We start from the raw sequence: 15,330 nt of genomic DNA on the forward strand, positions 1-15,330 counted from the left end.
GTGCACACACCTGTAGTGTCAGCTACTCGGGAGGCTGAGGTGGGAGGATTGCTTGAGACTGGGAGGTTGAGGCTGCAGTGAGCTGTGATTGTGCTATTGCACTCTAGCCTGGGCAACAGAGCTGAGACCCTGTCTCAAAAAACAAAACAAAACATAAAGAAACATAAGTGAATATTGTCCTCTAATGATACAAGTAACTTCTGTTGTGGATTATTCCAAACAGTATGTTTTCTTGACCTATGGATATGAACCAGTTTTCTCTCTGTTATTATTCCCGGCTGTCTATACCTGACTATCCTTCAGATTCTGCTTTGAAATGATTGTGACATCTTACTGGTTCCTTTATTAATTGATGAGTTAAATGATATCTTTGACATATGTTCATTTTGTGTTGTATGAGTCATGACTTTACCTTTGAAAATGGTATTTTAACACCCACTTCCTTGATGATTCATAAATCAGTAATTTAGATCAGACTTTCACCATCCATTCCCCACTGCTGATTCTATATTAAATTCCAAGTCCTTCATTCATCCTCCATCCCCAATACACAAACAGTACACACACACACACACACACACACGCACACACACACGGGCACATAACCCCTACACACCCATAAAACTAGTGATTTTTGCAAGGCGAGGGGGCACTAAATACACAGGCATCTGGATATTCTAGACTGAATGGGGGTTGGATACCTAAGATATGAGGCTGTCTTGGAGACTAATTGTAGGGACTGAATGAGGTGGTACCTTGGAAGGGACTAATATAGTGTCCCCTATTTGGAGTAAGTTTTACACTGAATCCCAACTTCAGCTCAAGTGAAAGAATTGTACTGACCAAGTCTTCCTGGGGCTCCCTCCCAGTGTCCTGTCCCCAACACTAAGGAAGGTGGCACTGAGTGCCAGTAGTGAGTGGTGCCGGTCTGGGTAAGGTTTTAGATTTGCCAGTCTTGTTTTCAACATATTGCTCTTGGGGGCTGCCAGGTTCTGTTGCACTGGACACCTGGGGCCTCTGCTGGACAAGGATTGGAGGGTCTTGGAGGCCTCAGCAGGAGGCATGGAAAGGTTGCACTGTGGATGGTGGGTACCGGATCATCTCCGGGTGTCGCCTTGGACTAGTTCCCCTCACTGATTTCTACAGAGAGCCAACAGACAGATTGGCTTCTGCTCTGTATAACTACCAGAGTCTCCCCAGCACTTTGGAGTCCCACCAACTCCAAAACATGGTGGGGCTCAAGGAAAAGCAATTATAGGCTCTTCTCTGCACCATTGCAGCTCCAAGTACAGTCTGCAAACAGCAGCATTGACATCACCTGGGAACTTGCTCGGGCTTCCGCCCAGATGTGCTGAATCAGAACATGCAGTTTAACAAGATTCCCCAGGTGATTCCTGTGCACTCAGTTGGAGAAATGCTAGAGTGATGAAGGTCCCGCTAGCCTCAGAACATTAAGACCTCCAGTGTGTGAATCTCCTTAGCTGGGGCATAAGGGCCGTCACTTTCACTCTTCAGAGCCTGTTTCCTCATCTGTAAAGAAAGGATGATAACCTCTGTGCCACAGAGCCATGGAGTGATCAAATGTACGCAAAACCATGGCCAGTTACTGCCTGTAACTTGTTGAAAGGCCAAGAGAACCCCAAGGAAACCCTGGTGGGAGTAGGATTGGCAAATAAGATTGGGGATCAGGGTGGCCAGGGCTGGGCTCTGGAGTTGCCCACAGATGACCCTTTCACTGTCCAGCTGGCCTGTAGCAAAGTTAGCTTCAGGCCTGAGCTGCATTTCCCAAGCCCTTTCTGGGGACATCTACTACAAGGATTTGTCCTGGTATAGCATCTATCAGGCTTCCCTCCTTGCATGTTCTAAGGATCAAATGGAGCCCTTTGCCCTCAGTAGACGCAGGGAATGACAGGGCAGAATGAAATCACTTTAATCGCATAACAACATTTTCAGACCAGGAGTCACAGATGAGGAAAACATTTTGTCTTCCATTTGTACAATTCTGGTGAGGTGTGTGGTTGCACTGGACAATTTTTACAGACACATTTTTCACATTGAGAACTTAATAAATAGATACATACAATGTCAAACTCCACAGACAATGAGATATGGTGTGATTGTTTTCTTATTCTGCCTCCTCTGGGTTGGGAGGTTGCTTCTCGTTGGGCCGATGGAGGCTAGGTCCTCTAGGAGGGGTACTCATACTCCTCGGCACTGCGACGGCCAAAATCCATCCAGCCCATGTAGTCCCGGTCACTTATCCTGTGGCTGGGGTCCAGGTTCTGCAGGTTCTTAATGATGGACATTCGTCCAGAAGGAGCTACAAAGGACAGGGAGGAAGGAAACAGGGACATTACATCTAAAAGCATCTCTAGTTCAATTTGTGAAGGATAGCAATGGAAAAAGCCAGACACAATATAATAGACACCACCTTAAAGGTATCAAAGAGCTGTCAAAGTAGTGGAATTGATAGACCAAAATCTAAGAGAGGAGAAGGACCAATGTCTGTGTAACTGGAGAGAGGACAATATTTACAAGTTAGGGGTGTGCTTTGCGTTCTGCAAGTATTTAGGTGGATTCATTTTCTCCAGCCTTGCAGGCTGGGGACTTGCCTAGATTTTCCTTAGTCTCCCTACCTTTTGCTTTCTTTTGGTAGGTGGGTGTTTTCCTTTTGTACATGGCCTCAGCAGAAACCAACCAAAGATTTTTCCAGTACTTATTTATTCCTAAATTCATCCCTTAATATCCATCAACATTCCTGACTCCTGGAGAGCTCTTGTTGTTAAGGTAGCACAATTATAATATCTTGATGTTGGAATGGTTAAAAAAATAAAATCGTTGGTGGGAATGTAAGTTAGTTCAACCATTGTGGAAGACAGTGTGGCAATTCCTCAAGGATATAGAACCAGAAATACCATTTGACCCAGCCTTCCCATTACTGGGTATATACCCAAAGGATTATAAATCATTCTCCTATAAAGACACATGCACACATATGTTTACTGCAGCACTATTCACAATAGCAAAGACTTGGAACCAATCCAAATGCCCATCAATGATAGACTGGATAAAGAAAATGTGGCGATTTACACCACAGAGTACTATGCAGCCATAAAAACAATGCATTCATGTCCTTTGCAGTGACGTGGATGAAGTTGGAAACCATCATTCTCAGCAAACTAACACAGGAACAGAAAACCAAACACCACATGTTCTCACGCATAAGTGGAAGTTGAACAATGAGAATACATGGACGCAGGGAGGGGAACATCACACACCAGGCCCTACTGGGGGGCAGGGGGTTAGGGGAGGGATAGCATTAGGAGAAATACCTAATGTAGATGACGGGTTGATGGGTGCAGCAAACCACCATGGCACAGGAATACTTATGTAACAAACCTGCATGTTCTGCACATGTATCCCAGAACTTAAAGTATAATAAAGAAAAAAATAAATAAAGCCCCTTTGCTATATAAATACTCTTTTAAAAATATGAATTTGAAAGTTACATTCAGAAAGTGTTTTTCATTTATCAGTAAGTGTTTTGAATTGATGATCATTTTATTTTCAATGATAAATCAATATCAATTAAAAATGATATTCAGAAAAAGACTGTCAGATTAAAATCTTGGCACCTCAGTAATACTCAAAGAAGGGCGGGAGAGAGGTGATAACAAAGGTGATTTAAATCAGCCATTTTGACCAAAATGCAGTAACTGAACCTGAAATGGTCCCATTGGGATGGAAGTTAAGTCTTCAGGAACAGTGTGATCCTTTTGTAGAGCTCACACTGAGTGAGTAGGGACATGAAGAGGCAGTTTATTTGGAGGCATGGGACATAGTCCTAGCTCAAAGTTCATAGACAGTAGCCTCCTGGAGTACGAAATCAGTAGGACACCTTCTCCTGTGCAAGCTCAGTCTTAAGAAAGGTTCTTCAGGGACCTCAGTGAACAAAGCCCAGACCAATTCAAGGGTAGAGGAGTGGGGGACCACTCAATGGTTCCCACTGTGTTGGGGGCCACTGTGTCCCCACCTCCTGTGAGGCTGGTCTATATCCCTTCTGCATGAAGCTGCGCTTGCCAGCTCCTGCCCATAGGCTGAGTAGAGTCAGACTATGGCTTATTTATTGATAAATGAAAATGCAAAGGCAGTTACCCAGGGTAATAAAATTAAGCAAGTTTAATTAAAAACAGAAACAACACAGAACAACATCCCCACTCTTTCTCTCCCCAACCGCAACCCTTCCCTGTTTTGGAACCAAGAGTCAATTCAGCACATTTCAAGACTTTTTGCAGATACCCTCAGCCTATGTAGAAGAAAAATAGCCCCTGCTATTTAATTGTTCATTGTTCAGGTGAAATATTAGTCTTTGAATTCAGGAAAACCTATAGACCCAGTTACCTGTACACAGTCACGTGGAAACATGACCCATCCTCCTGCCTGCTGTGATGATGAGTGCCCACTAAGGCCTGGGCACACCCAAATTTCCATCTAATGGAAGCGAAGTGACAGCTTCAATACGAGCAAGCAGCCTCAGTTAACGGTGGGGGCACCATGTTCAGTTGTGGAAGCTGCATTTATCACACACCCTGACTTCCCTGTTCCACCTACAGTTCTGTCCTAATGTCATGTGTATTTACCAGGGTCCTCACTCACTTTCCCAGTGCTGACATAGAGTAGAGGCTTACATCTGATGTATGGAATTGATCAAAGTCTAATTCCTACGGGCCACAAGAGATGGACGGGCCTCCCTCTGAATCACACAAAGAATTTGAAGGGGCTCAGGGGAAAGCGAGCCTCAGGACAGGATTGTCTGCATGTTACTCAGCTACTGAGCTGCTGAATCACCTTATTCGTGGAGAAAGGCTTTGGTGCTGAGAAAACAGTGACATTCTGGGCTCTTGCTACAACTGAAGGGTTTAGCTCTTTTAAACTTTAAAATGTGGATTAGGTAGTACAGCTAGGAAGCTGAATGGCTTCCAGGCCCTCCTGGGAGGAGCAGGACTAGATAGAGTCTCAGCCCTGCTGTTGCGTAGATACGGAACAACATGTAGGTTACTCAGGCTTCTAGAGCCCCAGCTTCCACGCTGGCAAAATGGGTATAATAATACTTACTGTGCAGGGCTGTTGTACTGAGAGAGACAATATAGATGTAGCATTGAAGCTTTGCTGGGCATGGGGGAGGTGTCCACTAAATGCCTCTAGGTATCTTTACCCACTGCCCTCCAATAGAATTGTTTCTTCTTGGGCCATTGAAAGTGCTGCAGATATTTCCTAATGATAAACTCTTAAGCACTGCTCAAAGAATGCATTGTCTTGTTTAGAACATTTAAGCATAATATATACTATAGTGGAGCAAAAATCTGATATGATTTCGAAATATGTAAAATATTCAAAGAAACCGTGCAGTTTCTATAGTGTGAGTATTTATTCCTAGTTCATGTTTGTCACATAGAAGAGTTTGGTTGTTTTTTAGCTAGCGTTGATCCTAGGTGTTGGCATCTAAATTTCCAAGTGATTGCTGTTTTCTCCTGGGTTTGTTTGGCACAATTGGCTGAAGGCAAAGGGAGAGGGGGGCTGAGAAGAAGGACTAGAAAAACTTTCCAGCTAAGGTTTATGCTTTAAGAGCCATTGTCTAGTATTGGTTCTAGGAAATAATGTGGTAATGAGTTGTTTTTTTTTTTTTTTTTCCTAGAACAATTTTGGAACCAAGAGTCAATTCAGCACATTTCAGGCCTTTTTGCAGATATCCTCAGCCTACATAGAAGAAAAACAGGGTCTTTCCCAAATTGGGGGAGGGGAGTTCCAGATCCACAGATCAATGAAAAGCCTAGGATATTTCAGACTTGTCTGGCTGAAATTCAGCCTGTATCTGGGGACAGACACTAAATTATTTTCAGGCAGAAAATCAGCAGGAACTCAAAAGCTTTCAGACTTTCTCTCTCCATGTGATAAGTATTTCTATCTTCTTCAATTTAATTAGTAGGAAAGCAAAACAGAAGGTAGTGGGTGGGGCAATTTCCCAAAGACAGGAAGAAATACAACAAATCACTGATTTGTTCTTTCCTTCTGAAGCCTCTGGGTCAAAGAGTTCCAGTCTTCCCTTCATGTGAGCCCACAGGAGAACTCTGCAGAGCCAAAGCTCTTCATCTTATCCCTTTCTGGTCAAGCCAGGGGTTAAGGTTCAAATCCAGGCCCTGGAACACCTGTTGGGTAAGAGTGCAATGGTGCAATCTCGGCTCACTGCAACCTCCACCTCCCAGGTTCAAGCTACTCTCCCGCCTCAGCCTCCCATGTAGCTGGGATTGCAAACATGTGCCATCATAACCAGCTAATTTTGTATTTTTAGTAGAGATGGGGTTTCATCATGTTGATCAGGCTGGTCTCGAACTCCTGACCTCATGTGATCCACCTGCCTCGGCCTCCCAAAGTGCTGGGATTACAAGCGTGAGCCACTGCTCCTGGCCTGCTGAATTATTTTAATGTCCAGCTGTGTTTGTACTGTTCAGCACACTCCTCCACAGCCAGTGTTCATTATTAGTGCCACTGGGGATAAAGTTGGCAGAAAAAAGCTGCCGCAATCCAAAGCATGATTCCTATGGGTCACAAGAGATGAATGGGCCTCCCTCTGAATCACACAAAGAATTGGAAGGAGCTTAGGGGAAAGCTAGCCTCAGGTCAGGACTGCCTGCATGCCACTCAGCTAGTGAGGGGCTGAATCACCTTATTCCTGGAGAAAGACTTTGATGCTGAGAAAAATGACTTGCTCAGCTCTTGCTATAACTGTGACCATCTCTGCGACAGTAAAGTAAAAACAAATACCTCTCTTGTTGGGTAATCATGTGTAAGTCATTGCAAGGAGAACACAAAACTGCTGCTGATTCTTTCCTTCTGTTACATGGTTTGGTGGAGATGGACACATTGTCACTGCTTTCTTAAACTGTTGTAGCCAGATCTCAGGCATTCTCAGCATTGACGCCTTCCTGCTAGAGGATTTCCAAGGGTTGGTATCTGGGTGGCTCCCAGGTTCTTTGCGTTTTTAGTAGAGGGTATTTAGTGTATCTAGGAACCCTTTCCTAGGGTTCAATAATTATCTTTTAATGGCTTGGTAAAATGGTGTTGAACTTAATCAGCAACATTGCTAAAAATTAGTTCAAAGAAAGCTTTTCAAGAAGGGTCCCCTTACTTATAAATTAAGTCCTCCATACCCCTTCTCAGATTGCTACAAAGGACGGCCAGAAACCATGTTGCTTGTTTCCTACCGAGAGAGGTCATCTTCATTAGGCCGGCGCTAGAGAAGAGGGTCAGCATCCAGAGCCTGGGAACAAGGGCAGAAGTGAGGGATGGGGAGGCAGCATTCTTACCTTTCCTGGCCTGCTGGATGTATCTTGCCAGCAGCGCGCCCAGGTGCGCTCGGGACTCCCCGTCCGTTCTCTGCACTGCCCTCAGCTGCCTACGGGGCGCCTCCTCTGCCCGCTGCAGCCCGGAGCCCGCGGGCTCTGCGGGAGGCACCGGCTGCGTCAGGGCGCCAGCCGCCAGTACCGCCATCAGTATGCACAGGCGCACGCCGCTGTTCATGGCTGTAGGGAGCAAAGGAGGAGGGGGCGTTAACGGAAAGGCTGGGCATCCGAGAGCTCCTGCGGCGGGCAGGGCACCCAGAAACCGGCTTAGGACAAACACAGGTGCTCCAGACTCCCCAGGCCGCCACAAGCACGAGGGCTCAAGCCGAGTGCCATGGCGCGCGCCCCCGGGCGCACACGGCTGGTCTTTGGGAACTCCACACCCAGTGCCGAGGGGCAGACAGAGACCCTGTTTTTTGCCGTGTTGAGCAGAAGTAATGTTTTCTGCTTCCCTAAAGTTTGAGGAAGTGTTTGCAGAGTGCCTCTCTTCTAACTGAAAGAAGAAAAATAAAACCCCACGAGATTAAAAATAGTGTGAAAAAAATATCCTAAAGGGAAGACTCCGTGGGAGAAATGAGAACCCTAGGGAAAGCACCTTTCCAGATAGCTAACAAGCTTTCAATATGGAAATACAGTAAATGACGAAAAAGAGAAGCACAGTTTAAAATGTAGGAGCAATAAATAAAGCCGTATTTATAAAGTTTTCTCAAAGTGTAGGTGGGAAATGGCAATAAGCCACTACGCAAAACATAGGCAGGTTTTAAAATCAGAAATATGTGCCCAGCACTCAGGCTTCCAAAGCCCCGTGCATTTTAGATCGCTAGTGGATAAAACACCCTCACATTTCTATCCGTAAAGCCTCGAAATTTTCTGCAGTATTTAGAAAATGAATTTGAATCTTAAAACCCTCTGGTATTTTATTAGAAAATATTGCAACGTCCCCAGCACCGCTGTGTAACAGCTAGCAAATCTCAATCTGCATGCGAATCTTAGCGAATGGGTATGCCGGCGCGTGAAAGCCTCTAAAGCAGCTCTACCTACCCAGACCTCACTTTTAGACCCGGAACCGTTGTTTCTGACTTCAAGAAATGTCTTTCGAGCTCTCGGAGGAAAGACACAGAAAATAGAAAAGCAAAATGGAAATGGGCACAAAGCTGACGACAGCATTCTTCAAAGACACACGACACTTGGATCCCCCGCTGACGAACCGAGGGACCTACCTTTTGGATTAGAACGCAGCTGGCTTGGCGTTTCCAACCGGAGCAGCCCGGCAGCTGAGCCAAGTTCAGGGAGGACCAGAGGGCGGCTGCCTCTTAAATAGCCCCGCCCGGCGGCGTCGCCCAGTCATGTATTTACCCAGCGCTGACGCAGACTGGCAGCAACACGTGCTCAGAGGGTGGCCACTGGGACGACAACCGGTTGAAGTGGCTCCTGGGGGAGAGGGGGAGGTGGTCCAGTGGGGCGGATTTAACCCCTCCCTGGCTGGGCCCGGTGTCTGCCCCCCTCTGGGTCCGAGAAGCTTCCTTCCAACCCTTTCCAGCTGCCGCTCCCCTGAGCATTCCAGAGCAGTGCTCTCCAAGGTGGGAAACCTAGGAGTTTGGAGTCTTCCCTGGGATGGAAAAGCTGCCGCTAGCTTAGTTCGCTTTGGGGACCGGAGGGTCCAGAAAGGAAACTGGGGCGGGGGTTGGGGGTGGACACTGGGCGGGACTGAGCGTCAGTAAGGCGCGATTCTGAGAGGGATGGGGCGTGGGCCCCCCTACCCCGGAGCGTCCGAGGCGCTGGTCTTCATACTTGTGTGGGCTCTTTCGAAGGAGAGAGGAGTCGGGGTCTTTACTTTCTTCTCAGCCGCATTAAAAGCCCTCGCAGTTCTCCAGGTTTCTGAGAGCTAGTGTTCCGGGTCAGTGAAAGGGCTCCGGCCACAGCTGGCTGTTGGTGTTCTGGGCCTTTCTTTACGCAGCTGTAAAATGGGGATGACACCATCTGGCTTTGCTCAGAGGAATCCGGCTTGGGAAAGCGATGTGTTTCCTTCCCTGGCCAACTTACAGCCACCCGCTGCGCTCACTGTTCCCAGCTGCCGACAAGCGGCGCCAGCGAGGGTCCTGGGGAACTTGCACACCGCACCCCTGCAAGCTTGGGTAGACCACGGCATTCGCCCCTCCCACCTTTCCGGAGGGCCCACACACTCACACCCCTAGGACCGTACCTGCCAGAACTCAGCTGCGCAGCCTGGAGATGAGGACCTCGCCCGTCGTCACTCACCCGTCCGGTGGAGGGAAGGGAGGCACCAAGGCTGCAGTGCGCCTTTCCCTGCGCGCGGTTACTCTCCTGGCTCCGGAGCGGGCCGACCCGTAGTCCCTCAGTGCGCGGTGGTCGTCTACACCCTGAAGCCCTTTGAGTTCGAATCGGCTTGCTGGTGCTTGAGTTCGCGACGTCCCCGCAAAGGCACTGCGAACCCCATTTCACAGACCGCAAACCGAGGATCGAGGAAGAGCAGCGCTTGCCAAGGCTCCACAATGCGCCCCTCGCCCTCTCCGTGCACCCAGGCAGCCCAGCCTGGGACCTGGAGATCACCAGGCATCCCTGAACCTTGGGACCTCAACTCCTCTCCCTTTCTTTCCCTCATTCGTCTTAGAGGGAAGGAGAAAGATTTAGAAGCGCTTATTTTAAAATCGGAATCCGTATTCCGCTCTGGAATTCCCTCTGGAATGGAGGGACTGTGGCGATGACAGTGTGGGGGTCGAGTGGGTGAGGCGGGGGTAGGGAAGGTGGGGCGGGGGGCGGCCCGGAGACACCTCCGGTTGCTGCTCCACCTTCTAATCCTGAGAGGCAGCTGCGTTTCTGCAACTTATGGGCAATATGTTTGAAAGAGCTGATTAAATGATTTCCAGTGGTTTCCCCACGAGCCTGCTAAGGTTTTCGTAGTTCAGTTGGGAAAACTAGTCTTATTTGTGACTGTGGCAAGACATATTTGAAAACATAACCTTGTTATCAAAATATCCCCAGAACTTCTAATTCAGCGGGCTTGAGGAAGGGCCCAATAATCTGAATTCGTTCCTCCTTTCCTTCCTTCCTTCCTTCCTTCCTTCCTTCCTTCCTTCCTTCCTTCCTTCCTTCCTCCTTTCCTCCCTCCCTCCCTCCTTCCCTCCCTTCCTCTCTCTCTTTCCCTCTTTTCCTCTATCCCTCTTTCCCTCTTTTCCTCTCTCTCTCTTTCTTTCTCTTTCTTTCTTTCTCCTTCCTTCCTTCCTTTCTTTCTTTCTTTCTTTCTTTCTTTCTTTCTTTCTTTCTTTCTTTCTTTCTTTCTTTCTTTCTTTCTTTCTCTTTCTTTCTTTCTTTCTTTCTTTCTTTCTTTCTTTCTTTCTTTTCCTTCCTTCGTTCAGACAGAGTCTCATTCTGTCACCCAGGCTGGAGTACAGTGGCGTCATCTCGGCTCACTGCAACCTCTGCCCCCGGGTTCAAAAGATTCTCCTGCCTCAGCCTCCCCAGTGGCCAGGTTGGTCTCGAACTTCTGACCTCAGGTGATCCACCCACCTCAGCCTCCCAAAATGCTGGGATTATAGGTGTGAGCCACTGCGCCCCACCAAGAATCCACATTTCTAACAAGTTCCCTGGCCATACTGAAAATGCTGGTCCACCAAGCACACTTTGAGACCATTTCTATAGAAATTCCCTACCTTATACCAGTTACTCAACTCCCGGCCCTTGGTCCATGTAATTCATGTTTATTCAACACTTACTTTGTGTTGGGCCCCAGGGATTCAGTATGAACAAGAGCTGACAATACAATAGGGGAGCAGAAGCAAACAAGTGGACAAACACCTCCCAACAATTCTGATATTTGGGGACTATGGAGTGGAGATGGTAGGAGGAAATCTTGGAGAAATGTTTTGGTCAGGCGAGCTAGGTGGTGATATGGAAACTGCCCAAAAGGCAGATGGACTGGAAGGGGAAGGCTGGTTAGGAGGGCCTCGGGGATGCACAAGCAGGAGCAATCAAGGTAGATTCATGTTTAGGATAATAAGCCATTATGAGACCTATTACTTATTAGGAAACATAATAAACATTGTGCAAGTCATAAGTGTTCACCAGAGAACATTCAGAAAACAAAAGTAGAGAAAATAAGAAAGATTCCAGCCTCCCAGGGACCAACCTCTTGCTGCTCAGGAAACTGGTAGAGGGAACCAGACTTGGTGACTGAGGCTGTCCTTGAGTTTCCAGGCTGGGAGACAAGGGTGGGTGGTGGAGTATTACCCAAGACAGGGAATTCAGAAGGAAAAGCAGGCTTGGAGTGTGGCCGTGGGGACATGAGTCCAGTATGGGATTGGTTGATCGTTTGTGCATTGACAGTCCAGGAGGAGTTTGGGAGCCTTTGTCCTGAGCAGAGAGACACTGGAGGGGTGAACCCAGAGTCTCGCACATGGGTGGTGGCTGCCGGCCTGGGAGTTATAGGGAGAATTGATGAAGGCAGCTAGCAATAGGTGGCAGGGTGCCTCTAGACAGACCCCTGAGGAGTGACAGCGTGAAGGAGTGGGTGGAGGAAAAGGAGCTGGTACAGAACCAGACAAGTGGGCCAAGAGGCCAGCATGGAAATGCCAGTGCAGAGCCAGAGGTGACAAGGATCATCAGAAGCTGAAGAAGGGCTTGTGCAGTGGGCCTTTCTAATTTATGATAAAGAGAGCTGCTTGCTTCTTTATTGTAAAATAAAGCAGTCGTAGCTGCTTGCCTCTCAGGTGTGGAAATTCTGAGCAGGAATGTGTGATAGAAGAGCTGCTAGGAAAATAAAAAGACATAAGGGATCTGAACTCCTTGGCCATGGTCATGATTTTTCCTTCTTACAGGGTCAACGGGTACTAATTATTCTGACTATCGTTCCCAAGCAAGTTAGGCCTGGAGCCCACACTATTCCTGTAATCCAGATGCATATCCACATTAAAGATAATCCATTTGTTCACTTAAAAAAAATGGGCTTGATGTCTCCTGAGGCAGATGACTTTGGTGCTCCTCACCACAGTTCCACATTCTCCCTCTGGCACCGGCTGCAGCCTAGCCAGGCTGGGCAGTTTTCAGCAGACAGCATTCCCACTTCAAGCTTTCAAAGCACCCTTCTCTGCTTATCTCCTTCAAAGTTCAGCCCCTGCAGAGGTTCAGCCTGTAAGTATGGGTGTAATCTCCCCAAAAGACAATCTTCAGCCAGTGGGGAATGGGAACCCCAGTCTCTCTGTATGAACCCTTCCGGAAGCATCTAAAAACTTCTCAACGGTCCTTTGCCTGTAGCGGTGAACTTGATAACAGTTCTCTTTCTCTCTCTCTCTCTCTTTCTCTCTCTCTCTCTCTCTCCCTCCCTCCCTATCCTTAGATGGGGTTTTACTGTGTCACCCAGGCTGGAGTGCAGTGGCACAAACCCAGCCTCCTGGCTTAAACAATCTTCCCACCTCAGCCTCCCAAGTAGCTGGGAACACAGGTGCACACCACCATACTCTGCTAATATTTTAATTTTTTGTAGAGACAGGTTCTCACCATGTTGCCTAGGCTGATCTCAAATTCCTAGGCTCAAGTGATCCTCCCTCCTCAGTCTCCCAAAGTGTTGGGATTACAAGCGTGAGCCACCGAGCCCAGTCGATAACATCTCTTTAGTTGGTTTTTCCTCCTTCTTCATCTTATTCTTCTCATCTCTTCCTCCTCTCCCAAATAAATGACATGTGCTCAAGTCTGTCTAATTTCAGTATAGCCCTAACAAAGATGCCAACTGTCTTTCAGGCACTGTTGGGATTCAGTGGTGAGCAAGACAGACAAAATCCCTGTGCTTGTGATGCTTCCATTCTAGTGGAGGAGACAGACAATTTAAAAAATACACAGCAGGCCAGGGGCGGTGGCTCACGTCTGTAATCCCAGCACTTTGGGAGGCCGAGGTGGGCAGATCAAGAGGTCAGGAGATCGATACTATCCTGGCTAACACGGTGAAATCCTGTCTCTACTAAAAATACAAAAAAATTAGCCAGGCATGGTGGTAGGTGCCTGTAGTCCCAGCTACTCGGTAGACTGAAGCAGGAGAATGGTGTGAACCCAAGAGGCGGAGCTTGCAGTGAGCCGAGATCACACCACTGCACTCCAGCCTGGGCAACAAAGTGAGACTCCGTCTCAAAAAAAAAAAAAAAAAATACATAGCAGGCATGGAAGGTGCACACATGTTTTCAAGAAAAGTAGAGCAGGGGGAGGATCTGGGGAGGACTGGGCACCCGCATGAACGTATGCAAACCACTGCTGGAGGATGCCCTGTTAGGCTCTTTGCTGTGTAGACCTTGCTATGTATGTACATTATGGAGAAATGGTTTTGCTGTTCAGTCCAAATAGAGAAAAAGGAAGTTGTATGGGAGTTCGCACTGTTTGGAGATTGTTTTGTATTTCATCAAATGTGAGACGGTAATTAACTTTTCTCCCAAGCCCATTCTCTTGTCTCAGAAAAGGAATGGAAAAGTCAGTGCCCTCTGTGTTCTTCCCACCACCACCACTCTCCCCCATCACGGAGTGAGACACACCAGCTGGTCCCTGCCTTTATCCGGAGGACTAGGAGTGGAGGGCGCCATATCCAGATGCTGCATTGGAAAGGGAATAGTGGAGAGAGGAAACCTGTGACTGCTGACTGGTTTGGAGTCTAGAAATTCCCGTCTGATTGTGGTGAAATGAATTTAAGTGAGATCTTGTTCAGAGTTGGGGAGGCATCCCTGAAGATTAGTCCCTGAAACAGATATATTTTCAATACAGGATTTTTTAATTGTGAGACCTAACTCAAAGACATATGTCCATTTTGTATCTGTAGAAAACTTAGTGGAATTTCCAGGGACAAGCTAGAGCCTCCTGATTTGTTATTCATAGAATTTAAGCTTGTTGCGAGCAAGCCCCACTTACCAGAGGGCAGGAGGCTATTTGCTGTGATCAGAAATGTGATGGTTAGAAGGCTTCTCTTTTGGGTCTTTTTTTTTTCTCCTGAACATGTATTAAAATGCTATTATTTGTCCTGGAATATTTCAAAGGTCCACATAGCCAATATCACCTGCCAATATCTGGAATGATTAGACTGAAAAGAGAGAAGTAACTATGGTCATTATGAAGTGTTTCCTTTTTCTCATGATGACTTTCTTTAGAATAGCTTCTCATAGTTTGGGCTCCACAAAAGTAGAGCCTGGGACAGCACCTGGGTGCAGGTAATTTATTTGGGAGTGATTCCAAGGAAGCAAGAGTAAGGGAGAAGGGAAGAGAGAAGACAGTGAAGTAATGAGTAGAGTGGATGACTGCTGTAGACCCAGTCCCCTGGGGACTCTCTGAGATACCTCTTGGAACATGGCTCATAGCCAGCCTACCTGAGGCCAGGAGGAGAGCCTGGAGCACCAACTCCCATTTCTTATCAGTTGAGGGCTGTTCCAGCAGGTGTTAGCTCCCTCTCACTTCCAAATAGACTTACCTGCTCCTGCAGAGCCAGAGAAAGCCCTCAGGCAGAGGAGAGAGAAGCAGATGGCTGAGGTGGGAATAGCTACACGAAAGGGAACATGAAGGGGAAATAAACAGTGACTGTGTTACCGTCAACTCAGGGTGCTATAACAAGTACCATGGACTGGTGACTTAAACAATGGACATTTATTTTTCACAGTTCTGAAGACTGGAATATTTGAGATTAGGGTGCCAGCGTGGCGGGGTCCTGGTGAGGGCTCTTTTCCTGGCTTACAGATGGACTACTTCTTGCTGTATCCTTGAGTGGCAGAGAGAAGGAGGTTGGGGGGTGGGAAGAGAGAGTGAGAGAGAGAGAGCAAGAGTGCTAGCTCTCCAGTGTCTCTTCTTACAAAGACATTAATCCTATCATGAGGGTCCTCCCCCATCTGACCTCATCTAAAGCTAATCACCATCACCTTCCAAAGTCCCCACCTCCTAATACCATCAC

General features: G+C 47.4%; 1 protein-coding gene across 1 annotated transcript; it reads right to left on the reverse strand.

Moving 5' to 3' along the window:
* Nucleotides 1–1,914: 1,914 nt before the first annotated feature.
* CCK (cholecystokinin) lies at nt 1,915–8,687 on the reverse strand. Its single transcript, XM_002802837.4, has 3 exons — nt 8,621–8,687; nt 7,365–7,580; nt 1,915–2,320 (listed from the first exon to the last, which is right to left on the reverse strand). The coding sequence occupies exons 2-3, from the start codon at nt 7,576–7,578 to the stop codon at nt 2,187–2,189; spliced, it is 348 nt and encodes a 115-aa protein (XP_002802883.4). The 5' UTR covers nt 7,579–7,580; nt 8,621–8,687; the 3' UTR covers nt 1,915–2,186.
* Nucleotides 8,688–15,330: the final 6,643 nt, after the last annotated feature.

This window comes from Macaca mulatta, chromosome 2 (genome assembly GCF_049350105.2).
Source record: "Macaca mulatta isolate MMU2019108-1 chromosome 2, T2T-MMU8v2.0, whole genome shotgun sequence".
Classification (NCBI taxonomy): domain Eukaryota; kingdom Metazoa; phylum Chordata; class Mammalia; order Primates; family Cercopithecidae; genus Macaca; species Macaca mulatta.

Bases quoted from the DNA above. Each gene is read 5' to 3' on its own strand.
- CCK (XM_002802837.4), bottom strand. From the start codon at position 7,578: ATGAACAGCGGCGTGCGCCTGTGCATACTGATGGCGGTACTGGCGGCT. The intron at 2,321-7,364 runs GTAAGAATGCTG...TGTCCTTTGTAG, and splicing joins CATCCAGCAGGCCAGGAAAG to CTCCTTCTGGACGAATGTCC.